The 27,552-nt window shown below is 48.3% G+C and overlaps 1 protein-coding gene across 4 annotated transcripts in view; it reads right to left on the reverse strand.

Moving 5' to 3' along the window:
- Window positions 1–27,552, reverse strand: part of PIGG (phosphatidylinositol glycan anchor biosynthesis class G (EMM blood group)) — a 44,087-nt gene that overhangs the window by 13,175 nt on the left and 3,360 nt on the right. For all 4 annotated transcript variants that reach the window (XR_003607926.2, XM_028096555.2, XM_028096554.2 and 1 more), the window contains exons 3-10: window positions 23,390–23,599; window positions 21,979–22,167; window positions 20,767–20,908; window positions 11,271–11,483; window positions 7,140–7,357; window positions 6,494–6,775; window positions 4,632–5,089; window positions 2,046–2,237 (exon numbers count right to left, since the gene is read on the reverse strand). Coding sequence is in view for 3 of the 4 variants with exons in the window: in XM_028096555.2 (XP_027952356.1) it covers window positions 2,046–2,237; window positions 4,632–5,089; window positions 6,494–6,775; window positions 7,140–7,357; window positions 11,271–11,483; window positions 20,767–20,908; window positions 21,979–22,167; window positions 23,390–23,599 (1,904 nt within the window). In the remaining variant the exon portion in view is untranslated. The remainder of the gene's footprint in view (window positions 1–2,045; window positions 2,238–4,631; window positions 5,090–6,493; window positions 6,776–7,139; window positions 7,358–11,270; window positions 11,484–20,766; window positions 20,909–21,978; window positions 22,168–23,389; window positions 23,600–27,552) is intronic.

Consider the following 27,552-nt stretch of genomic DNA (forward strand, 5'->3'; position numbering starts at 1 on the left):
AATGTATCTGTTTTAAAAAACTGAATTTTCCTGTATCTGTTTTGAAAAACTGAATTTTCCTATCTCAGATTTTCTTAGGAAGGTTTATGCACTTAGAAAAATTCCTTTTATTAAAGCATAGTGTAAATCGACAGACCACTGTCTGCTGTGTACCTCCTCCCGTGTGTAGACACTTGCCATGGGGTCACACACTGGCCAAGGAGCTGGGGTCAGGTGCAACCCCGTCGCCAAGGCGTGTACGAAACGGAGAGCTAATGACTGACCCACAGGGTTAAAGGAGCAACCAGCCCAGGTCCCGAGTCATTAGAGCGGAAGAACACCGGGGCAGTCTGCGGGGTGAACAGGAAAGACGGCACAAAAGGGTGCCTCCTAGGGTCCAACTCCTTGCCCTAAACCATGCTGCCATTCCCGCACGTCTAGGACCATGGCAATCTGGCCTTCCACTCCAGCCAAGCCTGGGATTCAGAGTGGTGAAGAAAGTCAGAAGTAAAGGAAGATTTTAGAGTATCGATGGACAGCTACAGACTGAACAGTGAGAAGCAGCTGTTAGAGCTAGAACCTGGATGGCTCCAGAATTGGGGTAGAGCTAGAAGTGAGAGGGATCTAGAACCAGGATAGATGGGGGTGGGGAATGGAAGCATTTTCCAGGAAGAATGGGAGACAAGCACTGCAGGTTAATGAAAGGGTGCACTGGTCTATGCTCTGGACACCAACAAGGTATATGCTGTGGCATCCACAAAAGGCAAGTGGTCCAAGTCTTGAGATGAGTGATCACGAAATTAGGTGCATTGATCTGAGAGGAAATGAGGAATGTATTCATGTTTCACACTTGAACACCCTCAAACGTGACGCCCAGCCTTGACATCTGCTCAGAGTCTCAGGCTCCAAAGTGGACAGCCTTTGAGATGTCTCCCCACCATCCTCCCCCTACCTGACCTTGCTGCCTCAGGAGAAGGCCTGCCACCCTGCTGTCACCTCAGCCAGGCTCTTGGCATCACCTCAACTGCCCCTACCGTTGGCAGGTCCTGCTTCCAGGTGTGCCCCCTGGCTCCTGGGCACCCACACAGCCTGGTCACAGCCCTCAGCTTACACCTTGACCTTTTCAGAGAAGATGACATTTGCTTTTCTTTCTCTGACTAGAAAAGCAATAAAAAAATGCATGAAAAGGAAGATCACAAGCTACCTGTGATTCCATGTCCTAAATATAATCACAACCAATTACCTATTTTAGTCTTTCATACAAACATAAAAAAAATATGTACATACTTCATAAGATGGGGTCATACAATAGTTTTACAGCCTGTCGATCCACATCTTCATGTCTTCTATGAAAACACACTAGTCAGCACAGAGCTTTAACATCATTCAGAGGCTCATCCCACCACTGTTGGCCAATTGCCTTGTTTTGTATTATGTGCACCTGTAAATCAGTTTTCAGAGAGCCTGCCTGTGTCCCGGTTTCAGGCCTCGTCTCTGGGTGGATTCCTGAGGTACATTCCGTAAGAGGGCGCCCGGGTCAGAGGGCTGGACACACTCAAGGTTCTTAACACGTTTTACAAACAGCCTCCAGGATGGCCTCTGCTCACCCCACCCCACATCACCATTAAAAAAAGAAAAGCTGCCAATTTGTGACAAAAAGTGGCCTTCATGACTCAGCACTGAGGGGCCCCTCCCCACCCCCGGAGCTCACCGTAAATTATGGGAGAGCTGATTTTTCTGGTGTGCTTTATTTCCCAACTGCTAGGAGGCATCCACTCTTTGTGATTCCTGTTACTATGTCCTGACTGAGCAAAAGTAAACCCTTTAAATTCCTTATTTTCAGAGAACCCCTTATTTTAAAAAAGAAAGCTCAGTGACCTTACTGCATTATTTGTCTCTCTCCTCCCAAAACAAAGAGGCTAAAAGAATCAGTTCACTGATGCATTCCTTGTCAGGCTCTACTAACTGCTGAGATCACAATTTGCAGGAACCAACTCCAAAGTTCTCAAGACTGCATGGCCTGCTTTAGTACCTAAAACATGAAATCGATTTGCCAGTGCACTTACTTTGAAATGTCTTTGCTGTCTCGTTGCCATGGGAACAGGACATTTCCAATGGCCGCCCGGTAGCAATAGACGCCCAGCAGCCCAAGTGCCATGGCTACTTTTGACGTCAGAGAGCACCTCCTCTGAACCAGTGCGAAAATCACGATGAGCGAAAGGGCAGCCAGAACAGAGAGTTCGGCTTTGTGATCTGAGCTGAAATGAAATGGAAAAGCCCCCAAATTACTAACAAGTGTAACTGGCGGTGTTATAGATCTACATCAAGTGGCTTTCTAAGAACTCAGCTGATGTTTCTGAAAAGCAAAAAAGAAAAGAAAATCATTGGTGATTTAAATTCAAAGTTTCTTAAAATGTAACCAATGAAGGACGGCTACCCCGAACTCTCATTTCCATTCACAAACGGCCCCTGCCACCAGGCCTTCACTGGCCAGTGCAGTGATCTGTACAAAACACTATCCACTGGCTCCCCTGGCAGCCCCACCTTCCCCACCCAGAGGTGAAGAGACTCTGGGCACAATGGATTTACCAGCGAATACCCTGCTCATGGGAGATAAGCACGTCCCGGCGTGATTCTCTCTCATTCACTCATTGGCACAGACTGACTCATTCGAAGAGTGTCTGCTCGTTCCCAGGCAGGGAGACTTTGCAGAGGGGCTGAGCATCTCCACTGGGAGCACAAAGCTGTCACAGCAGAGCTGGGCCCCCCTCTCTGCCTGGCCCTGGCCCACCATCCTGCTACCTCGGGAGGGCTGTGCTGGAAGGCAGGATTCTTTTCTGTGTCATTCACCACAGCTCGTGCTCACAAAGCCCAGACACTCAGAGTTGTTAAGTGGATGAGTGACTATCTTGCCAAAGTGAACACACATCAGTGGAAAAACTACTTGGAAAAGACTCAGAGGAAAGATGTGGCCAGTGTCAAGACATGGGCCCAGGGATGGCAGGTGGTGACAGGGGTCATGCTGGGGCCTGGCCCTGCCCTGGTCCTTGCTCTGGGAGGCGGTCACCTGGGTGTCCATTCACTGTTGCCCTTTAAACTGTGTATTGTGCACTCTCCTGGATTGTTAATTATAACAACTGAAAAATAGCAATAAGGAAGGTGAGTTTACATGCCTCCCCAGAAGCTCTGCTATGAAGAGAAATGGGGCCGCACTGCCACCTCTTCACAAACAGGAGTAACTCAGCAACACAGGGAAGACTCATGATGCAGGAGGGGGGCATCCTGTTGGGAAGAGTCCAGACTGAGGAGTGTGGGGGAGGGCGGGGAGGTGCATCAGGACCTGGGAATCAGCACATTCTCCTGCACTGCTTCAACTCTCCAGAAAAATAAGAAGTGAGGCCACTGGGCGGTCCCGGGCTCTCCCAACCTTACATGCTTGGTCAGGTGCCTCAGGCCACTGGGCGGTCCCGGGCGGTCCCAACCTTACACGCTTGGTCAGGTGCCTCAGCTCCCTTCTGCTTCCTCTTCTGAGTAAACTCACCCCTTGTTGCTTGACCCAAAGCTCCCCGATCCCCAGGAGGGCGAGCATGTCCCTTGTCTTTCTTTCGGCATTCCCTCCTTTAGGAACATGTCTGGCACTGTCCTGAGCCCCGCCTCCTGCTGGTGATTTTCATGTTAGTCCTTCACAGCAACAGGAAACAAATGTCCATTCTGTTCTTTTCCTTCTACTTTAGTTTTCTAAGTCTTCACTGACAGACAATTAAAATGTATAACATAGGGGCGCCTGGGTGGCTTAGGCGGTTAAGCGTCTATCCTTGGCTCAGGTCATGATCCCAGGATCCTGGGATGGAGCCCCGCATCACATTGGGTCCTTGCTCAGCGGGGAGTCTGCTTCTCTCTCTGCCGCTCCCCCTGCTTGTGGGCACTCTCTCGCTCTCTCTTTCAGATAGATAAATAAATAAATTTAAAAATACATATATATATATATCTTTTTTTTTAAATTTTTTGAGAGAGAGAGAGAGAGAATGCACGGGGCGGGGGGGGGGGTAGAGGCAGAAGCAGAGGGAGAGAGATAGAATCTCGAGCAGATTCCATGCTGAGTGTGGAGCCCAACATGAGGCTCAATCTCCCGACCCTGAGACCATGACCTGAGCTGAAATCAAGAGTCAGACACTTGACTGACTGGGCCACCCAGGCGCCCTGATACAGCCAAATCTTGACCTTTTCTGTCCCAGTTCCCTCTCTTTGCTTTGATCCTCCCCATGTGCTATACTTTTGACTAGGCTGTCCAGCCACTGGCTTCAGGGTGGGGAGAGAGGAGTGGGTGGCCAGAGGGAGCGTGGCCCCGTCCCAGCCCTCCCTTGTCAGGGAGGTGGCAGCAAGTGACAAAACTACATCCTTGCTGCAGTTGTCATTTTAAAACTCAAAGGTTTTCAAACAAACAATTACAGTGATTCAGCAATTAAAAAAACTCAAATAAACCCATCTTTCAACATTAAATCATGGCTTACGGTCTATGTTTCCATTGCTTCAGATCTCAAACACCACTTCTGCTCTGGATATGAAAAACAGGCCTACATTTTGAAAAAGAAGACTGTGTGGTCAGTTCAACCATGCAAGGTCTGGCCTAAGGCCACGGCTCATGCTCTCACCTGGTGAGCCAATGCCCCAGGTCAGGCCGGTGGGCCCACTGCACACCCGTCTGGTTTAGTGACCGCAGCAGCCGACAGCAGGTAAGTATCACCCATGGGCTTGCTAACACCATCCACTTCTCATAGCCTCTGAGCGTGTCAAGGGAAGTGGGGCCCTTAGACACTCTGTGGGGCTCTAACATGTTACAGCAGATGCTCCTGTCCTGTAATGCTGGTGCAGGGCTGACGAATCCCTCCTCCACGTGTGAGCATTGCTGGGGCTCACAGTCGTCCCTCAGAAAGCAGTTTCTGTAGATTTCGTGACACAGAGCCAGACACAGGGTATTAATGAGGAAATACCAGGTCTGGTGCTCCTCCTCGATGAAGCTGCTTGCACCCAGACTCAGCACGTGGCCCATGGTCCCGAGTAAGATAAGAACATCTAACTCTGACCATCGTGCCTTTGGATGAGCTGGATTCTGTAAAAGGAAAGTGCATTTTTTGAGGAAAAATATAAAAATTACACAACTCCCACCACATGCACTTCAAGTTCTTGCTCATAGAGCATAACCTGCTGTGACAGGTACATGCTGCTCCTCATGCCCCACACCCATCTCCTGCGCTGATGGGACTGCCTACCCTCCCGGGGCATGGGCAGTTGTCTCCCTGGACTGCGAGCCCTAAGCTGAGTGACCCACGCCATCTGGGCAGGTCTGCAGCTCCGAGACCTCACCTACCAGCCCTTCTGGAACCCTCACCCTTTCCCGGGGAGCCTGAGGTCTTCAGGGGTGGTCCACAGTCAGTTCCTGCTACTTGAAACCAAAGAACCCCCCAGATATATTCCACCAAAGCAGACACCTAATTTTGCCATGACTTTTCCAGAAATCCAGACAGTTTTCATTAAAACGGTCAATTCTATTGAAACAACAAAGTTGGCATCACAGTACTATCCTTTAAATATACTAACTGAAAGCATTTAAAATTAAAGATGAGAATTTAATGACTGTCATTTGACAACTACCTAATAATATTTACTCTACTTATCGTGTACAGCCTATATAAGAAAAAACGAGAGACCCCGGGAATCTGTTTAGGCCCCAGGGAGCCAAACGGCTCTAGGGAAACCTATGCTCTCTAACGGGGAACAGAAATGTGCCATAAACAACAACCCGTGAGCTCCTCAGACGCACGCACGCAGGGAGGGGCATCGGATGGCTTCCAGGTGAGGCAGCTGCACTGGGGGTGGGGGTGGGGCTGGAGTCACTTCCCTGAGTCCCTTGGGCTCCTGGCATCATGGACCAACTGTGGCTGTCCACCTCTGCTTCACTGGTCTGCCACCACCACCATGAATAAAGGTGTCAGGGGCCAAAGATTCTAAGAAATCTAAAAGAAAACATCAGTCTTGAAAAGAAAAGGCAGGACGGACTCCCAAGGGGGGCAGGGTGAGGCCAGGGTCCCGGCCTCCTGCCAACCTTCCCAGAAGGTCTAACGAGTTGACTCTTTCCTCTCTGAAACATTCTTCCCTTGGCTGCCGCTCAAACTCTTTTGGAGAGACGTCTGATTCACACACTGCCCATCAGCCAACTGCCTATTCTTCTGTGACCAACAGCTCTGTACAGTGTCATGTTTACGGTCACAGGGACCCTGTCTTTCCCATAAAGAAATGAGGCACGTGACCTGACAACACAGATCTGAGTGTCTGAAGTCAGGATGCTCACACGTTGGCCCCTCTGAAGCGTGGGCTCCTGTCCCTGGCTCCTTGACTCCGCCTGATACACACCTGGTGTTTAGCCAGTGTCTGATTGAAGGGGAAACATCAGCTGAAATAAGAGAAAATGGCCTATTCAGAAAGCCAGGGTCCTATGTGTAGGAAGGAGCCTTACCTTGCTCAGGAATTTTCCATCGGCAAACATCTTGGCAAGAGCAGACCCGACTGCACAGAGCAGTGCAGAGATCAACGCCATCACTCCGCCTGCTGTCAGCCATGAGAGGCCACAGAAATAGCAGGAACTCTCGGCCGAGGTGCACACAATGACGTGAAGAGCAGAAAGAACCAGGAACATCAAATAAAACAGCAGAGAAAACACAGGCGACCAGAGAGGAACCTCCAGTTCAGCCTCGCTGCTCAGAGCTTGCGGGATGCTGAGTAGGAGCAGGGCTAGAACCTGGAACAGGAAAACAGCAGCAGTGTCCACGACTGCTGGACTCGGAGAGAACTGTTCAGAAAAAGCCTGTCTCCTGACCTTGTGCCAGCTATTCGAATGTTGGAAACAGAAGAAAGCCCATTGAACACGATTTCTGGTGACCTGCCAAGAACGTACACATGCAGCCATGTGGAGCACAGCCACTTGACGCCTGATGATACTCTGGGCGTGACGACACACAATGAAAGAGTTCAACAAACAAGGAAATTGGTATTTTCCCATTTTCAGAAAAAATAATATTTTATATGCTTTAAACTACAATATTCTGGCTGAGATATCAAATCAGTTTAACAGCTGAGCCATAACTCCACACAAGCTCCCGTACCTCCAAAACCATGACAGTCCCCACCAGCATCGAGTAGATGTCATACTGGGCCACTTGTCTGCTCAGGGACAGGCTCAGGGTCCTCAGGGCATCCAAGTACTGCCTTCGAACCTTGGCTCCCAGGTTGAAAAGGACTTCTGAGTTATTTTCCTCCAAGTACAGTCTGATCCAGTTCCCATGCAACCTCTCTGACATTTTAAACTGCTCAAATCCAGGCTCTAACAAGAAGAGGACAAGGTTACACATACAGATCACAGACATTCATGCACATATATCATTTCAGAGTATTCAGTCATTCACAGCACGTGGTGTGAGCATAAAGCCTGCTACCTAATGAAGATGAACTCTTCCTTAGGGGGTGGCCAGCAACGCCTTCAGTTAAACTAACAGCCGACGGTGCTCATGAATCCTCGGACATCCCGCCTGCCTGCCAGCCTGCCATGGCCCGAGGCACACAGCCGCACACAGCATGGATACAGGCGTCTGCCCACTGCTCTGCTGACCTTTCTCTCCCTCCCACACCTGCCCTTGCCTCCTCCCCCTCCCCTTTCTCTCTCAGTGTCTCTCCAAGCTTTTCTTCTTTAATATGCAATATAGAAACACCCCAGGGGCGCCGGGGTGGCTCAGTCGGTTCAGCGTCTGCCTTCGGCTCAGGTCATGGTCCCAGGGTCCTGGGATGGAGCCCCGCATCGGGCTCCCTACTCGGCGGGGAGCCTGCTTCTCCCTCTCCCTCTGCTGCTCCCCGCGCTTGTGTGTGCTCTCTCTCTCTAATGAGTAAATAAAATCTTTAAAAGACAAAACAAAAAACAACCTAGAAAGGCATTACATTAATAGGCCCTTGGTGTTACAAATTTCCCACCTTAGACCTGCTTCCCTTCTTCACACGGCCTGACCCCTCCTGCCATGATGCCGAGCTAGAGGACCCAACCCAATGCATACTAGGGCTGACAGAACAGCTCCTGGACTGAAGCCCAGCCCCAAATGCTGCTGGCTCCCACTCTGGGACGGCAATGGCAGGCAGCTCAGCATCAGGAAGCTGCCTTGCTTCCTTCTGGAGCTGGACCAGACTTACTGGTGACTCAACTAAGTCTGCAAAACAAGAACTTCCTTTCTGAGACTCCATGGTATTTATTGTGCTCTTCCGACTTCCAGCAGAGCTCTTCCAAGGTGGTCTAGGCCATGTCTTGCAGTATTAGGGTTAGGGTTGCTGTATAAGCCTGAGCACAGCCCAAATGCCTGAAGCCCTGCCAGTGCTGTGGATACCAGGTGACCAAGTGCTGGTGGCCGGCGTGACTCCAAGCCCCTCACGCCCGTTCTTTCCCCATGAACTGAGATAGGGATGACAACGATGCCCACCCCAGAGAGAAGGCACGCAGACACCAGCTCATGGGTTGGCAGGTGATGGCTGGGATCTAAACTCAATTAGTCTAGACCTAGGATGGAAAGCTTAATTGTTACACCCCACCATCCTGAGGTCACAGAGACATGGGGGCACCTGTGGCTACACCCAGAATCGCAGAGACATGGGGGCAGCAGTGTCTATACCCCACCACCTAGAATCATCAAGAAGTGGACACCTGTATATGTATCCAAACAAGTATTTACTGAGCACTGACTACATGCTATGTGCAAACAGGTATAGTTCCTGCCTGCTTGGGCCTGTGATCTAGCTGGGTTCTCACATGTGCATGTAAGTACAAATTGTGAAAAATGCTATGGAGGAAAGTAGGGGAATGTGGGTGACTTTTGGTAACACTGAAGAAACTGAAATCTGGGGTTGAGGGTGGGGGACAAGAAGGTCTGACACTGAAGCTGAAGTGGAAGGTGGCCCAGAAATCCATCAGGTGATAACTGGGGAAGAGCATCCAGTCAATGGGAGGAGCACGTGCAAAGGTCCTGAGGTGAGAAAAGTCTGTACAACTGTAATAAAAGTCAGGGGAGCAATTGGGAGAGTTGTATCAGATTGGGCTGGATATCAGGGGAGGCCCTGAAATTGACTTCAGTGTCAGACATGTACCCAGTTTCGTCTCAGGAAACAGGATCACTGATGGTATAGACAGAGGGCTTTCTCATGCCAGGGACTGGCCTTTGCTCATCTCATAGGGTTCTTTCTGGCCACACCCACTGCAGTGCTTCATTCTCCCTACTGATCCTCCTGAAATAAGCAAAAAACCCCCATTGTGGTTTTGTTTGGTGTTTTATTGGTTGTTAGTACAGGAAAAAGGACACATATTACCAATAACAAATTTGCAAAAGCTACCAAACTCACGAGTTACTTTTGAAAACAAATGAAGTAACTATTGTCTCTCCCCTGGACTGAAATGTGCACCTGGGCCAGCCTCACTTTTCACGCAGTTGCTCTCACAGGGGCCACCTCACCAAGAAGGGGCTGGCCTCCTAAGATCCCCCACCATTCAGGACACCCCGGACCCCACTAGTCCTTGCTGGTCTTCACAGGCAAGTCAAGACCAGCCTACATCTCAGCTCAAACTCATGGGCATTCACTCTACTAACCGGTACTCCACTTTCTCAAGTAGCAAAAGCTGCCAACATCACATTAAATGCTGCCTCAAACTAGGCGTTGAAACCAGCCCCAGTCCCAGCACCAAACATGTTGTCCTTGATGCACCTTGATGGTCAGAAAAATTGTTTGAAAAGATGGTCCTTGGGAGATGTGCTCTCTTGTTCTGGATCATTCCTACCAGCATATAAATACCCCTTAGTTTCTCCCAGCTTAAAAATATAAACAACAGGGGCGCCTGGGTGCCTCAGTCATTAGCGTCTGCCTTCGGCTCAGGCCATGATCCCGGAGTCCCGGGAGCGAGTCCTGCACTGGGCTCCCTGCTCAGCGGGGAGTCTGCTTCTCCCTCTCCCACTCCCCTTGCTTGTGTTCCCTCTCTCACTGTGTCTCTCTCTGTCAAAAAATAAATAAAATCTTTAAAAAATATATATAAACAACATACCCTGTGTTGGCCTCCATCCACCTCACACAATAGCCATTTCCACACCCCACTTCCTTCCCTGCCCTGACCCCAGCCCAGCCTTCCCCCAGCACTCTACGGGCACCACTCCTGACAAAGTCGCTGGTAACCTCACCTGCCAGATGAATGGTCAAGTCTTGGTTCCTCATTTCATCTAACCTTGAGCAGCATTCAACTTGGCCGCTCACTCCTCCCTTCCCAAAATTCTTTCTTTACTTGGCTTCCTCAACACCAATCCCCTCACCCCGCAAGCACCCCGCTCCCACACTTCAGTAATTGTCACCCCATTCTTCCACTGCGCTGCTGAACATGCCAAGTTGTTCCTTATGCCTCTGGTTCACCTGCACCTTATATCCAGTGCATCAGCAAATCCTGCTTGCACTGCCTTCAAAATATACCTGGAATGCTGCCATCTGTGCTGGATATAGCACGCCACTGCCTGGGCCCTCACCACACCTCTCACTGGGGTACTGCAGCAGCCTTCAGACTCTCCTACAACACAAGGCAGAACCCTCCACACGGGCACCCGAGAGAGCCTCTGAAGATGCAGCTCGAAGATTTCAGACTCTGTACGGAAGGCTGCATAAGCTCCGCACCTAGCTCACGACAGAAGAGCCCCCCCAGGCCTAAAAGGCCTCCATATCCCTCTGACCTCGTCTCCTTCTGCTTTGCCCCGGTTCACCCTGCTCCGGCCACTCTGTCCCCTGGTCACCCTTTGAATGTGCAGACACGTCCCCACTGTAGGGTCCTGCATCTGCCACACACTCCCTCTGAGTCTCAAAGGCCAGGCGTCTGCCCCGACAGCCCTCAGCCACCTGCGCTCCCCATGCCCTCCCCACTCCACCCTTTTTCTGAGGCACTCATCACCATCTGATAGCTGCTGCCACTTCTCTGCATGGAGCTTACCATGAGGGCAGAGCCCCTGTGTCTCAGGTGCCTTTAACAGTTCTCAGCCAGATAGGAACTTCGTGAAAAAACTCCCTATTTGTTGAACGAATACGTTTACGAAAGAGCTCGATGTAGATCATTATATCTGTGGGTGTTGCTAACGGTGACGGTCGGGTTCTAAGAAAACCGAAGTACAGTCAAAGACTGAGGTGAACACAGGAAAACACCAGGTGCAGTGGAAGTAGTCTATTAACTGAGTTACCTTTTGTGTATGAGGGCACGTTCTCTTGCAACAATTTGCTGAGCTGCACTGCATTTAAATGTAAAAACCTCAGCTGTTCTCTCACCGGTCTCCCTTCCACCGTAGGGAACAGGAGGCTGCCGACACTGCTCCCTGGGATCGGGAGACCGAGCCCTATTGCTAGGGTTGCAGCCAAGTCAGTCTGTTGAACATGCTTTGGACGTCTGATGTCACCTAGAGAAAAGAAAGTGGTTTACGTGACGGGCTCTCAAATGTGTGTACGATGGTGGTCCTTCCCTTGACCTGCTCTGACGAATTACGCACCTCTTCAAAGCATTCCATGTACATTCATCGAGAAATCACCTCACTGGTGTTTCTGTCAACAAATTTACTAAACACTCATTCTGTGTGGGCACGGGGCCTTCCCCAAAGTAGCATACAATATGTGGGAGAGATACCAACACAAGAAACTCAATATTGCGTGAGTTTCAGAGCCCGGGCTGGGCATGGAGAGAGAAGGTAGCCCTGCAGATGGCTGAGGGATGGTTGCTTTGGTGAGGTCAACAGTCAACCTCCTGAACCAGGATGATGGTGGATCTCTGGTGGCCCCACCCCCGTGGGTTCAGAGAGGTCTACACAGCACTGAGGAATGAACACAGGCATCTCAGCGGCTCTTGAACAGTAGAAGGCACCTCTAACTGGGGAGAGCAGAATGAGGCTGGATTCAGCTGGGCCAAGGCCTATAACCAACTCCAACAAACAAGACATCTGCCTACTGATGGCCCCAGCAATTGAAGGGCTTCAAGTCATAGCAATGACTGGCCTCCCTACTAACCCTTGCAAGGAGAATGGGTGCCACAGCAGGACACCGGGCTCACACTCCTGCCCTCCCGCTATGCAGCTGATGCCTTGGACAAGAACTCGACTTTGTTAGACTTTTCTCATCTGTAAAGAGAACACCCAGCAACCCCCCGGCTGCCCCCGCCTCCCCCCTGTGCAACTACAATACAGGTCTGAGGGGAATTGAGGGGGCCACCAGAGAAGTCTACCCAGGGGAGCTGGTGCTTGGTGGGAGTACCTTAGACACTCTAGTGTGGGTTTGTAGAGGTTTTACTTTGATTATGGTACTTTTTGGTTGTATAGAATTTTTCTTTTTAATTTGGTCAAATACATTAATCTTTTCTTGACCAACCCTCCACTGATGGCTTTTGGGTTATACTTAGAAAGAACCTTCTACTCCAGTATTATCATTTGTTTTCTTCTAGTATTTTCTCATATTAAGTGCTTTGATCTGAAACAAAACAAAATCCAAAGCAAAAAGCCCACCTTAAACTGCTTTTGGCACTGATGAAGGTGGTGGTGCTGGTGTTATACTGAGACTATTGTGGGTCATTATGTGATACTCATATCCGGGCTATTGTAGACAACCAGGATTCTAAGCTTGGGAGAAAGGGAGAACAGATGAAGATCTAAGAATTTCATTTTACAGTAGTGAATGTGGATTGCAAGTAATAAGACAAGCCCAAGACCAATTCTATCTTAAAAAGATTTCCTTGCTTTGTCCAGAAATGATAACTATGCAAATATCCATGAGTACTGCTAGCTCTGAGATGGTGGTCCTCAAAGATCCCTTTCCACTGAAAGGAACGAGGGAATCCTGGAAAAGCAGCTGATTCCAGGTCTAGGCAAGGAATTGTGCACAAGAGGCTGGAACAACTTTTCAGACCCAGCAACAACAGAGCCCTCAGAGATACGAAGGTGTTTGAGACCTTAAAGTTGGAAGGACTCAGGAGCTAATCTGAATCAGAGGCTCCTACTGGCCAAAGATGGGACAATCTGAATATTAAAAAGAATAATATTTATACTGAATTGAAACAAACTATGCTCAAATCCATGAGTTTACAATGCTACTGAACACCAACAACACAAAACCCTAATTGGTCATAGTTGAAGCACGCTAGTGAACTCACAGTGAACTAATTCATTGATCTGAAACTGGAAATTAAGTGGAAAGAATAACTCACCTTTACTCCTACCTCTGTTACAAAAATGGTACTGCTAGGTAATAAAGTAGATTGGGGAAGATTCTCCTTACAGAATTAGTCTGTCTAGTTAATGAAAAAAAGAATTAGACAATTAAAGTATCACTGTTTGCAACCTCCAGTGAATTACTAGTTGTTCATCGATGGCTACTGGCTTCACAACACAGTCAGACACTGTGTGCATCCTGCTGGAAACAGCCTTATGAAAACCAACCAAACCAAGGGGATCTGAATCTGCCTCCTGGGCGGAGAGGATTCACAGAGGACATCTCAGCAGACAGTGCAGAGGAAGACTCCCCAGGACAAATAACCAGGTTTCTTCAACAAATAAATTGTGGAGGGCGCCTGGGTGGCTCAGTTGGTTAAGCGACTGCCTTCGGCTCAGGTCATGATCCTGGAGTCCCGGGATCGAGTCCCGCATCGGGCTCCCTACTCAGTGGGGAGTCTGCTTCTCCCTCTGACCCTCTTCCCTCTCATGCTCTCTATCTCTCATTCTCTCTCTCTCAAATAAATAAATAAAATCTTAAAAAAAAAAACAAATAAATTGTGGTAAAATAGAAGAGGATGGAGTGAGGACCTATAGACGGAGGAGACATAAAGAGACACACCAACCAATCTCAGTGCATGGATCTTATTGGTATCTTAACTCAAACAACTCAAGAGGGAGACAGACATTGGAAATTTGAACACTGACCATTTGATGAATAAAGGAATTAATACCGTATTTTAAATTTGCTAACAGTATCAAGACTATGTTAAGAAAGTAAGAAAAGCACATAACTTCTAGACACCTGCTTCCAAGTAAAACAGGAGAGGAAAACAAGCCAGAGGACAGAAGATGTAAGAATGTCCGTAACAGGGGCACCTGGGCAGCTGTCGGTTGCCTCTGGCTCAGGTCTGAATCCTGGGATCAGCCTGGTCCTGCTCAGCGGGGAGTCTGCTTCCCCCTCTGCCCCTCACGCGTATCATGCTCTCCCTCTCACACTCTCTCTCTCTCAAATAAATAAATAGATAAAAATCTTAAAAAAAAAAGAAAGAAAGAAAGAAAGAAAGAAAAAAAGATTGGCCATAACTGGCCCATAACCACTGAAACTGGGTGGTGGGCTTGGGGGTTTATTACACTGTTTAGACTAGTTTTGTATGTCTGAAAATTTACATAATAAGGAGTCTTTAAAAAAACATTTAAATGTTTTGATCTGGGATTTACACAGGTTCAAAGAATGAGATGGATTCCCAGCATGATTTTTTTCCAGAAGGTCCTGACATAACTTCCAGAATGCCTCGTCTTTTCTCCACTAATATGAAATGCCACCCACATTCGTCACCAAATGCCCAGATCTCCTGGGGTTTAGATTTGGCCTCTTGATTTTGCTCTACTGATTAGTGTGACTAGCTCTTGCCAGCAATATTTTGAGAACTGTAATTCTGTAATACCAGTACAAGGGAGGCCACATTACACAGTGGGTTTTATCCTGTAGAAGAAGGAAAAGCAGTTCAGAAAATCATTCTCCCCATCCAGCACCCAGGTCTTCCCCCACCTGACTCCTCTCCACTGGCTCTGGCAATGTGCTCCGTCCAGCTAAGCCACCTTTCACACATTACTGATGAGAGAGCCACTATAGGCCACTATTCTGGGCTTGAGGGATAGAATATGAAAGAACAGGCAAACTCCCTCCCTTCATGGAGCTTACATCCTGTTAGCAGGAGGAAGACCATAAAATATACCTGCTCTGCCCTGTGTGGAGGCAGAGCAGAGGCATGAGGTCAGAACTCTGGGGATGGATAGTAGCAGGATGGGGGTACTTGAAATCACATGGTACACAATTCAAAACTGCTTATTTTTCAGAATAATAAACACCTTAAGATTCATTTTTATTAGAATAAGCAACAAAAATTTACATGAATCTGTAGGATACAAATAAGCCTTCAAAGACCTATCAGGAAGGGTGGCTTGAGTAGCTCTGTAGATCTGCTTGCCAGGAAAACAAGCATAACTGGCAAAAATTATAAAAACCACCACCATCACAATGATTTATAGCCTCTGGAAACCATCTAGGGTCATACAGCAAATGAAGAAATCTTTGTTCAAGAAAATCTCCGAAAGCTTGGTAAGAACAGGGGAGTGTGAGGCACTTGAGGAACCATGACTCCCTCCCTCCCCCCTGTAGCTCCGTGGGACACACTCTGCTCTGAGAGGATGCAGCAAAGAACATGGGGCTCCCTCACCCCTGGGTCCCTGTGAGGGCTCTGAGCTCTCCCGGGGAGGAACAGGCTGCCAGCATTGCCCATCCTCCTCAGCTATGTGGTGTAGAGGCTCAATTCCAGCTGAGTGCCTGGGAACTCTCTTTTTCTGCCCAGCCCCATAATTTCTACCCCAGCCTGCTTGCAGGGTGGAGGCTGCCCCCAGAAGAGGCTAGTGGAAAAGACCAGAGGCTACTACACAGAGCCCCCAAGAGAAAGGGACTGCTGTCACTGCCCATAACTAGAAACGGTGGCTCATTTTGCCGAGGGCAGGCCACAGAACAGAGCAAAGCTCCCCACGAAAGAACTGAGTTTGTCTGAAACAGAAGGTGGTGAATTCAAGCCTAGGAATGCTCTTGAAAACAATGGAGATTTTGGAGGTGGGCAGCTGAGAGGAGGCTGGTAGCTTCATGACAGCCACAAGCTAAACCACAGGCCAGCTGGGTGCTCGCAGAGAGCGCCAGGAGACAAGGGTCAGAACCACCTCAGAGAATGGCCTCGAAAATGACCCTGCAAAGGGGCTCAAACACGACATCAGATTGTGGAGCACATTTATTATAAGTTGTCAAAAATCAGGCAATCGGCTGGCAATGAGTGGAGCCTGAAGCTGGGTGTGACGGCAACAGAGGCAACAGCCTGGCACAGCCATCACAGAGAGAGAGAGGCACAAGGCGTCAGTGAGACCGCTGTCACCCAGGGCGGCTGCGCCAGCACGAGAGCCACAGCAGACTCCGTGCTGCGGGAGAGGGACTGCACTGAAGTGGCCCAGCCCTGCTGCTCAGGAAATACACAAGGGAACAATTATGATGACAGCCCCAGGGGCAGGGGCTGGGGGTCAGAATCCAGAGTTGCTGCAATATATTATTTGGAATGGTCAGTTTTCACCTAACACTGAGCAATTACGCAAAGCAGCAGGAAAGGATGACTCAGAAGAAAAAGCAACAGAACCTTCCAGTAAAGGGCCCAGACCCCTAAAGGTAACAGATGGGCTTGCAAGCAGCCACCACATACACGTTCAGAGAGCTACAGGAAACATGCATAGACAAGTAAAGGAAGGTCTGAAGACAATGTGTCATCCAATAGAGATTATCAACAAAGAGACAGAAATTATAAAGAAAAGAATCAATGGAAACTGTGAAGATGAGAAATACAATAACCGAAATGAAAAATTCGCTACAGTTGCACTGAACTGGCAGAAGAATCAACAAATTTAAAGGCAGATTGATAAAATTATACAATCTGAAAAAAACAGAAACTCCCAAATTTGATGAAAACCATTAATCTACACATCCAAGAGGCTCAGTGAACTCCCAGTTGGATAAGCACAAAACACACGGACATATAATGAAAGTGCTGGCAGACAAGACAAGGAAAGCCCAGTCAGACTGATAGGATGTCTCATCAGAAGCCGTGCAAGCCAGAAGGCAGTGGGACAGAGCACCCAAAGTACTGAAAGAGAGAAGAATGGTCAGCTCAGAGTCTTCTACCCAGCAAAACTATCTTTTATTTGTTTATTTATTTTATTTATTTATTTGACGGAGAGAGAGATAGTGAGAGAGGGAACACAAGCAGGGGGAGTGGGAGAGGGAGAAGCAGGCCTCCCACCAAGCAGGGAACCCGATGCGGGGCTCGATCCCAGGACCCTGGGATCATGATCTAAGCCGGAGGCAGACGCTTAACGACTGAGCCACCCAGGTGCCCCGCAAAACTATCTTTTAGAAATGAAGGCATAATAAAGATAGCCCAGATTAAAAACGAACAACAACAAAAACTATTTATTGCTAGCAAACCTGCATTATAAGGAATGCTAAGGAGGTTCTTCAGGCTGAAAACAAGTGACTCTAGATGTTAATTTTGATCCATAAAACAAGCAAAGTAATTATACAATTATAAAACAGCATAAGAACACATTTAAAAAGCCATTATATAAAATATACGTATATAGTAGAAACGTTCTGTATTTGGGGCGCTTGGGTGGCTCAGTTGCTTAAGCGTCTGCCTTTGCCTCAGGTCATGATCCTGGGGTCCTCGGATCAAGCCCCACACTGGGCTCCCTGCTCAGTGATCTCTCTTGAGGGAGAAGCAGATACCCTTCACTCATGCTCGCTTGCTCTCTTTCTCAAATAAATGAATAAAACCTTAAAAAAAAAAAAAAAAGGAAATGTACCATATGTGACAATAACAGCACAGAGAAGGTAGGTGGGGCAAAACTGTACTGGAGAAAGAAAACACCACCACATGAAAACATCTGTCCAGGGGCGCCTGGGTGGCTCAGTCAGTTAAGTGTCCGACTTTTGATTTCAGCTCAGGTCATGATTTCAGGGTCCTGGGATCAAGCCCCGCATTGGGCTCCCCACTCACCGTGGAGTCTGCTTGTCTCCCTCTCCCTGTGCCCCTCCCCCTGCTTGCACACACTCTCTCGCTCTCTCTCTCTAAAATAAATAAATCTTAAAAAAAAGAAAACATCTGTCCACACAAAAACTTCCCAAATGTTCACAGCAACATTATTCATAATAGCTGAAAAGTGGAAACAACCCATATGTCTACCAACTAATGAATGGATACATGATGTGGTCTATCCATCACGTGGAACATAACCTAGCCAAAGAAAGGAATGAAGTCCTGCCACCACTACAACCTGGATGAACCTTGAAAACATTACGCAAATGAAAGCAGCCAGTCACACGAGGCCACGTACTACAGGGCCCATTTACAGGAAAAGTCCAGAAGAGGCAAATCGACAGAGATGGAGAAAAGATTAGCAGTTGCTGGCAGCTAGGGGTAGGAGGGTAAGTGGGGGTTTACTGTCCTGAAATTAATACTGACTCTGAGCGAGCTACTTGCAGTGCCGTTCTGGCTCATAAAATAAGCATAACAAGACAACTGAACACAACCATTCTTGACACGAGTAAACAAGTGACAAAAAACTTGGAACCCACTATTGGCACTGAGGTCAGGGACCTGAACCACCCTGTCAGGTGTCCTGCACGTGCAGCCTCCCTGGTGGTTCCTGGCACTGAAGACACAGTCGGGCCTCCCAAGGAGGACATTCTTAAATACCTGTCTTGGAGATGAAACATCAGCACTTTAGTTCAACAATGAGCCTAACATCCTTATAATAAAAACCACCGGCTTAGTTGTCTCTTTTGCTCCCCAGATTACAAGCTCCCTGAGGGTGGAGGCTGCCCACAGTGTCCAGCACAGTGCCTAGTCCACGGCAGGAACTCAGCACACCTCTGCCGGATGGATGAGTGGAAAGGGCATTTCTGGCATGGGGCTCTCGCTCAGGTAGGGGAGCCACATGGGACCCTGCTTTGGGTACACAGTGTGGGAAAGCCAGGTGTAGAAGGCAGGTGCTCTGGTGGGTAGTGTGTGCGCTCACTGGAAGACAGGCTTCAGTAAGACACCTAGAATAGGAAGGCTCAGGTCCCTTCAAGAGCTAATGACTTGTATCTTAGGAGATCAGATGTCTGAGAGGAGGAAGGGTTGCAAAAAGATCGAAGGAAATCAACAGAGATTCTTCCTCAACCAATCCTCGCTCAAGTGGGAGATTCATTCATTCGACAATCCTTTTTGGCACCCATCACATACCAGGCAATGTTTAGGCCCGAGACAAGCATGTACCAATGAACAAAAAGATTTGGCGCTGCCTGACTGTAGATTGAGGCGCAGAGAGGAGGAGGCTGTTACACGCATCACACAAATAAGTCTGTAATTAAAATCTAAGTGAAGAAGGAGGGCAGCATGCGTGGACTGCTGTGAATGACGAACAGAGGGAGGGCAATTTAGTTTCACGGATGAGCCAGTGACGTCAGCTGAAACCAGGGATGAATGGACAAGCAGGCTGAGGGGCGGACAATGACGGAGTTGGGCACATGGGGAAGAGCTTGTCACCTGGAGGACCTGTGTGAAGGGTAGAGGCCAGGACACAGTGAGGAATGGTAATATGGTTCAGGATGAAGCTGCGGGTAGGAAAGAAGCCTCACGTGGGATTGTTACTTGATCCAAAGTTCAGCTACTGAAAAGTTTTATGTATAGACTGGGGATGGTCTGGAATGTGGGGAGCAAGGGAGACGGAGGGTGAAGTGGGATGTCCACATTTCTACCTGGAAGAATCCCATGAAGGTGCCATTTGCTAGCAGGGGATTACGAGAGGGCAGATTAGACGTGAAGCTGTCACAGTTGCTCTACCTTTGGGAGACTCAAGTGGAGGTGTCAGGCAGCTGAACAGACAGTCCGGAGATCGGAAAAGAGGAGACAGCTAGAGAGACAAATCTATGGGAGTGGACGAGGTCATCGGAGGAGTGAAGGTAGAATGAAACTAGGAGGCAGTCCAGAAGGGGCCAGGGGCTAAGCTCGCAAAGACTAGACAGCAATGCAAGAGGTGGGAAGAAAACCAGTCAAACGGGAGCTGGCAGGCCTAGGGTTCAGAAACGCCTGGTGGTACTGAAGGGTCACGTGAGGGGGACAGAGAGCGTCCAACTCAGAAGTAACCGGTGAGTGAAGGCGGGCGTGTTGCAAAGTGAGGAGGCAGAGGAAGTACAGGCTGGTGGGGGCAGGGCACATGGCTGTGGCCCGTGCCCGGGATGGAGCGCTGGGCCGGCCCGTGCCCGGGATGGAGCGCTGGGCCTCAGTTGGTTCTGCTCTGACTGACCCTAGGACTCCTCAGAGTTTCAAAAGATCGTTTGTAAAAATTTTAATGATTGGGGCGCCTGGGTGGTTCAGCTGGTTGGGCCTCTGCCTTCGGCTCAGGTCGTGATCCTGGGGTCCTGGGTTCGAGTCCCGCATCGGGCTCCCTGCTTGGCGGGGAGTCTGCTTGTCCCTTTCCCACTCCCCCCTGCTGATGTTTTCTTTCTCTCTCTGTCTCTCTCTCAAATAAATAAGTACAATCTTAAAAAAATTTTTAATTTTTAATGTTTCTTTCTTTCAGTTCCCATGTGTTGAGATGTCTCGAAGCTACTGGTAATTTTTATTAATAGTTCCAGATACCCAGGCAGTCACATTCATACAACAAAATTCCTAAAAAGAATATTTGTACTTTAAAAATTGGGGTAAGAAATGTAAACTCCAAATCCTGGCTGCCCCTTGCCCCATTAATTTTCATCCTCACATTGCTCAGGATATTTCAAACTTACACAGCTTCCAAAAAATGATTTTTTAAAATTAAAATCGATCTACAGAAAACAGATGCATAAAATACAGTTTTAAAACAGTAAACGTTCCTAAATCCTCACCAGGTTTTCTTTCAAATGCAGAACTGATTAAGATCAGGGCGGTGTTTAGCTCCTCCACGGAAGAGGCGCCGTGACCTCCTGTTTCTGACATGCCATGATCACCACAAAGAACCAGCAAATTGGGTACAAGAGTCTCTCTCTCCTGTAAGGCAAAGGAAAAATATTTCAATTGCATTCAGACTGAGGAGAACACATGATCTTGTTAAGAAAATGACTTTAGATTTTACCTTTACTATATAAATAGTAACTTTTTTTAAAGATTTTTTTATTTATTCATTTGAGACAACAGAGATACAGGGAGAGAGAGAGAACATGAGCAGGGGGAGAAGCAGAGGGAGGGGGAGAAGCAGGTTCCCCACTGAGCAGGGAGCCTGATGCGGGGCTCGATCCCAGGACCCTGCGATCATGACCTGAGCTGAAGGCAGATGCTTAACCATCTGAGCCACCCAGGCGCCCCATTAGTAACTCTTTATAAATGAGTTAGACTTTTTTTTTTTTTTAACCTGTGAGCTTACAGCTAGATCAAAGGGTGCAAGACAAATAATATCATAAATAAAACAAATAGAATCATATGAGGTCATGGAGCACAGGAGGGTTATATTTAGGGCCTCTCAGGGCAGAGGATTTGGGCCTGGCTTCTGTCTTTGCCACTGCTGAGCCATGAGAGCCTAGACACATGACTTGTCACACCTGTCTCCTTATGTGTCAAGTGGGATTGCCCCTCAGCCTGGGGCTCCAGCCAAGGGCCTCTGCTGCTCCTGGATGTGCCGGGCAGGCTCTGCCCTGCTCTTGCTACTTCTTCACCTGGAATGCACCTTCACAGAGGGCATATCTGCCCCTCCTTCCCTTCAAGGCTCTGCTCCTGTGTCACACATCCTGAAGGACAGCTGCTCTCACCATTCTGTTTCTCTCAGCTGCTGTCCCCTTTGCCTAGTACTTATGTACTCATTGATTATCCTCATTTGTCCTTCCTGCCAAAGTATAAGCTCTACAGATGCCCGGACAGGCATTCAGGAACTAGTAGTGGGATGAATGGGCCAATGGTGGACACAGTCAAAGCTGCTGGGAAGCTGAGCCTGCGCTCTGTGCTTACAGGCGAACTGAGTGATGGTGGGCGTGGCGTTCACAGAGGTCTCAAGTCCACTTCAGAAACTTGGTATCTCCTAGGAGACACTGGCATGGTGATGCACAGCGCACCATAGTGAGCCTCACCTCGGACAGCAGTGAGGTGTGGATCTTCATCAGGATGCTATCCATCTCCCGGAGTTTGTGCCCGATCAGAGGGCTGCTGGGCCCAGAGACGTGGCCAATGTGGTCCAGTCCCAGGTAGTGGAGGATTAACACATCCCAATCCCCTCTTTTTAATACTTTATCCAAATGCCTCGTAACATTATCATCTACCTGTAAAGGGGGAAAAGTACGTATGAATAGCTTCCTTTATTTCCCTTGATCTACACTCTCCAAGGAAAAGTGATACAGTCCTTTTAAAATCTAGGCATCTGTTTTAGGTAACTGGACTCAGAGTCTGAAAAGAACCCCCCCCAAAAAAAAAGCCCTAAACACACACAGAAAAACCTGTCATAAAAAAGTTAAACAAATATTAGCATTAGATTAAGCTGTCACTAATACCGTCCTCATGTTTCTAAGGTATAGATACCATACAGGTAACTCAAACATTCTGTGGGACCCCTACTGGGAATTAATTAACACTAAGCAGATGTTCAGGGGACCGGTGGGGTCAAGTTGAGGGCATCTAAGTGTGTCCTACGTGAAGGCTGTTCTGGGAGGAAAGAGATACAGCTCTGAGCAACTAGTGGTCGAGGAGCCCCCAACAGAACCATGAGCCTGGTCAGCCCTGACCATTCAGCTGGCCCATCTCCCTCCCACTGAAAAGTCTCTACAAAGGGAAGGGCCTCTGAGTGATAAGACAGAGGACAGGGAAACTCACTCCTGGACATTAACTGCTGCATGTACAGAGGTGAGCTTTAGCAAAGGGTATTAACGTAAGCAAGACTGCAAACACTCTACCAGGCCCAGCAAACTGAGCTGGTGTGGGTTTGTCTCTGCTCTGTGGGGCCTCCCTCTGCTTCCAGGGTCAATTTTCTAACTACAGGTCTAATCACACCCTTTTTCCTTGTTGGAGACTGCACTCCCAGCACAGTGCAATGCCCCTCAGCACCTGACTCCACCCAGCTCACCATCTGTCCTCCTACTTCCCCACTGGGGACACTGCTGCACTAACAGGAAAACCAGTAGCCTCAAGGATCCTCTGGAACCCTTAGGCTCTGCCTCGTACCAATGCTGCCACCCCCATTCTGTCCATTGGGAAGTCCCCACTCACTTCTCAAAACAGCTTAAATGGCTCCTTGCTGGGAAGCCCTTCCTAACCCTCCGTACCACAACAACAGGTGCTCAGGTGTTCCAAGAGAACTTTGTTCACATCTCCAACAGGGTTCATGTCTCTGGGTTGTAACTGATTATGTGCATGAACAAAGTCTACAATCTCTCCATACCTCTCCCAGTATACTAATAAAAGCCACATACAAAACAATGTTGCCTCTCACTGACAGGGTATCAGACTCTATCTAGTATGACAAAGCTTTCTTATTTAAAAAAAACTGACCTCTGTATAATCTGACACAAAAAATGAGGTTGTTCCATCATATTCCACAAAATGCCTCGGGAATAATTTCACCCATGTTTCATCTCCATAAAAGATAATTCTTTTCCCAGCTGCTTTTGCCTGTGTGATCACATTGTCTTCCAGCAGTGCAGGGGAATTGAGGTTCCTGACAACATCGATGAAGCCAGGGAGGCTCCCTGTCATCAACGCCTGCAGGAGGAAACATTCAAGAAATTAGACTACGGAATCCAAAGCGTAGCATGGGAAGGAGCGCCGAGGATCGTATTACGGATGAAAGAGGAGAGCATAAAACTAGGACACCCCCAACACTGGAAGCTGGGTCAGTGGTAGGACAGAGCAGAAAGCTGCACACAGGTTCTGGCACACTAGCAAACTTGACCTCAAAGACTTGACTGGATTTCAGCCAATGAGCAGATAAAGGAGGAGGCTGTGGGCAGATGGACGACCATGATGGACAGAAAAGCTGTAGGTTATAGCAACTGAAGAAAATGGCAAAAAAAAGTGTGGTATGCACGGAAAACATAAACCTGTATACTCCACTTCCCATCAGGTCCTCACCTAAGCTTCAAATCTGTTCTGTGTGACGAGCAAACTCCGTGTACTCATCTTACAACCTAGCAATTCTAATGTCCATGCCATGTGAACGAGCAGCCTCTCACACACCCTGGAAGGAAAGCAGTCTCTAAGCAAGAACACTTAGAAATTCTCATGGTAAACTGGCCCAGGGATGCTGGTGGGACACCCCTGCTCCACATGCACACACACACAGAGACACAGCACCATAATTTCTGGGAGGAAAGGGTGGGTGTGACGTATCCCCATACGTTTTTGACATAGAATTTTGTCAACAACCACCCTCGCTTTAGCACAGAGTCTGAGGCCATAGTAAAGGGTCATGTGTCTCCTGTGACCTAGAGTTATCCAACAACCCATGACACTGGCATCCAGGGACCGCCCTGTGCAATGAAAATAAACAGAAATCTGTATCATGCCAATAGGCATAATTTCGCCAGGTCTTCTTTAACAGCAAAAACAGCAAATATGAATTAACCTGATTTCTGGAATGTCAGAGGAGCTCAGCAAATTCTCTCCCCTAAGAGCAATAATAAAATGGGATAGAACTGCCCAAAACAACCATTTCAAGACTTTGAAAACTTACCAAGGACATACAACAAATTGAGAAGTTCTTATCCAAGACAAACTACTGAATCTCAGGAAGAGCTGTGAGTATCTGTGGTGTTTTAACAGAGGCTGCCCTCCTCCCCCTCCCCCTCCCCCTGTGACACAGTGGCCATGGGGACCCGGAGGGGTCCATCTGACCTGGAGCTGCACGGAGAAGTCCCATGCCAGGGATGTGCTGAAAACAAGGAAGGCCAACATCACAGCTGCCTAAGGCATCAATGCTGTTTGTGGTACAAGACAAGCCCAACATTTAAAAATGGGATCTGGGGGGAACCTGGGTGGTTCAGTCAGTTAAGCGTCTGCCTCCAGCTCAGGTCATGATCCCAGGGTCCTAGGATCGAGCCCTGCATCGTCAGGCCCTGCTCAGTGGGGAGTCTGCTTCTCCCTCTCCCTCTCCCCCAGCTTGTGCTCTCTCTCAAATAAATAAAATCTTAAAAAAAAATGGGATCTGGGTTAGGAACGCCTGGGTAGCTCAGTCGGTTAAGCGTCTGCCTTCAGCTCAGGTCATGATCCCGGGGTCCTGGGATCGAGCCCCGCATCGTCGGGCTCCCTGCTCAGTGGGGAGCCTGCTTCTCTCTCTCTCTCTCTGCCTCTCCCCCAGCTTGTGCTCTCCTTCTCACTCACTTTCTCTCAAATAAATAAATAAATAGATAAATAAATAAATAAAATCTTTAAAAAAAAAAAAAGGGATCTGGGCTAGGGGTACCTGGGTGGCTTAGTTGGTTAAGCATCTGACTCTTGATCTCAGCTCAGGTCTTGATCTCAGGGTTGTAAGTTCAAGCCCCACATTGGGCTCCACGCTGGGCATGGAGCCTACTTAAAGGGAAATTAAAATTAAAAAAAAAAATGGGGTCTGGGGAATGAGACAGGTATAGCAGATTTCTCTAAGCGCCCACAGAGCCGCGTGCACACATGGGGCTGATTGTGCACTCAGGAGAGATCAGACCGTGCCTAGTAACCCATTCCTTCCAGCTGAAGAGGAGGCCCTACTCACACAGAAAGTTGACAGGGCAGGCGTATTAGGTGCCTGAACAGTGAGTATGAACCACACACAGACCCCTGCAAAGGGTGGAAGGCCTAGGTGTTTAAGCACAACCTCTGACCAGTCATTGGCTAACCACTAACTATGCTCACCTAGGTGTGACCTTTCACAAGACCAGCTTAAAAATAAAAACCAGAATTTAAAACAAAAATAAGCAGACACTAGTTACTGTGCACTCCAGGGGAGACAGACTCTACAGATCAAGTTTAGGCAAGTAACTCACAAACAAACAAAATGATAGCAAGAACCACCACTCCTGGGGTGGGGGATCAGAATCCAGAGTTGAGGTGGGGGGTTGATGGATATACCACATTTGTTAAATCTCATCAGACTGTACACATAAAAATGTCTGCACTTCACTGTATGAAAATTCTATCTCAATGAAATTATTTTTTTTTAAATGTGAGCCTCTCTTTCACCCCAAAATTTTACTACTTATAGGTAACCAGTTACTTTGGGTAAGTACCCTTTCATATTTTTCCTGTATGTGTATAATCACAAATATACAATGGTAATAAACCATTCTGCAACCTGTATTCATTTTTCAATAACATATCCTGAACTTCTCTTCCCAGAAAACACACAGCTACTACTTTTTTTTTTTTTAGCAGCTACAAAGTACTCCAGTATTTGGACCAAGACCATTTTAATGGACATGAATTTTAACAAGCTTGCAACGCAAGTGCCATTTGAGCTGAGACCTGAAGGCTGACCTGTCATCTAGGGGAGGGGAAGGGAGGTACAGTGGGGCTCTCCAGGGGAACACAGCAAACTGTGAAAGCCCCAAGGCTGAAGGAGGGCAGCATGCTTGCAGGATGTGTGAGCTATGCAGATGAATGACAGCTCAGATGAGGATGAAGAGGTGAACAGGGACAGAACCAGGCAGCCTTGAGGCCTGGGTTAGTAGGCAGATGTAAACGAGCGCAGGGCCTGAAGATGGGGCCTGGGGACGAGGGGGTGCTGGGAGACTTCTACAGTCCTGGCTGGAGGCCACAGCACACTGGACCAGAGAGGCAGCAGTGCAGGGGCTGGCTCAGTGTTGACAGTACCTGTCTACCTCATCTCATATGAAGAAGAGGTCATCATCAACCTTTACATTTTTACAATGTGACAGACAAAAACTGCGCTTACAGATTGCTTTAGGTCGCCTTGCCCTGATTACTAGTACAGAATCTTTTCATGTTTACTCCCATTTCAATGTCTTCCTTTGTGGATTTCTTTATATCCTTTGCCATTGGATTGTTGTCCTTGGTAAGATTCTCTTTACACATCATGAGCTTACCATCTCGTTTGTGATGTCAACTGTAAATAATTTTTCCAGTTTACCATGTGTCAGTTGACTTGGTTTATAGTGTCTTCCACCACATAAAGGGCTTTGGTTTCCATGTGGTCTAATCTGTCCATCCTTTTCCCAGGGGCTTTTATAAGGTACTTGCCTCCTTCCCACACTAGGCTGTGTTCCCACTGACATTTTTGAGGAGGGTGGGGACTACCTGGTACCCTTCACCCCAGGAAGCATGCAGGCAGCTGGGAGCCCTAGGAAGTCTAAGTGAGAGCCCAAGTCTACCATCACCTTGGAGGTCGTCCTGCGGTTGTTGTGGCCTTGGGAACAGTGGTTTCTTGCCTTCTGAGACTGAAGGAGGGCTCTGCAGAGACTACTGAAGAGGATGTGGCCTGGTCACCCTGTTCAGCAGTGACCAACAGAGGCGCTGGAACCGGACACACATAGGCCAGGTTTGGTTTCTGATGCCAGCTGTGTGGTTTTACCACGTCAAGCCTGTCTCCTCATCTGGAAAACGGAGAAGGCGGCAGTGCCTGCCTCATGGAGCCTAGGTCATGGGGCTGTTGTGACAGCGCATGACAGAATGCCTGTGCTCTGTGCTCACTGCAGTCAGTTGGTCAGTACCTGCTCCTTACT

Source organism: Eumetopias jubatus, unplaced genomic scaffold (assembly GCF_037043125.1).
Source record: "Eumetopias jubatus isolate StellerSeaLion01/CBP00866 unplaced genomic scaffold, mEumJub1_p1.0 scaffold_2, whole genome shotgun sequence".
In the NCBI taxonomy this organism is placed as follows: Eukaryota; Metazoa; Chordata; class Mammalia; order Carnivora; family Otariidae; genus Eumetopias; species Eumetopias jubatus.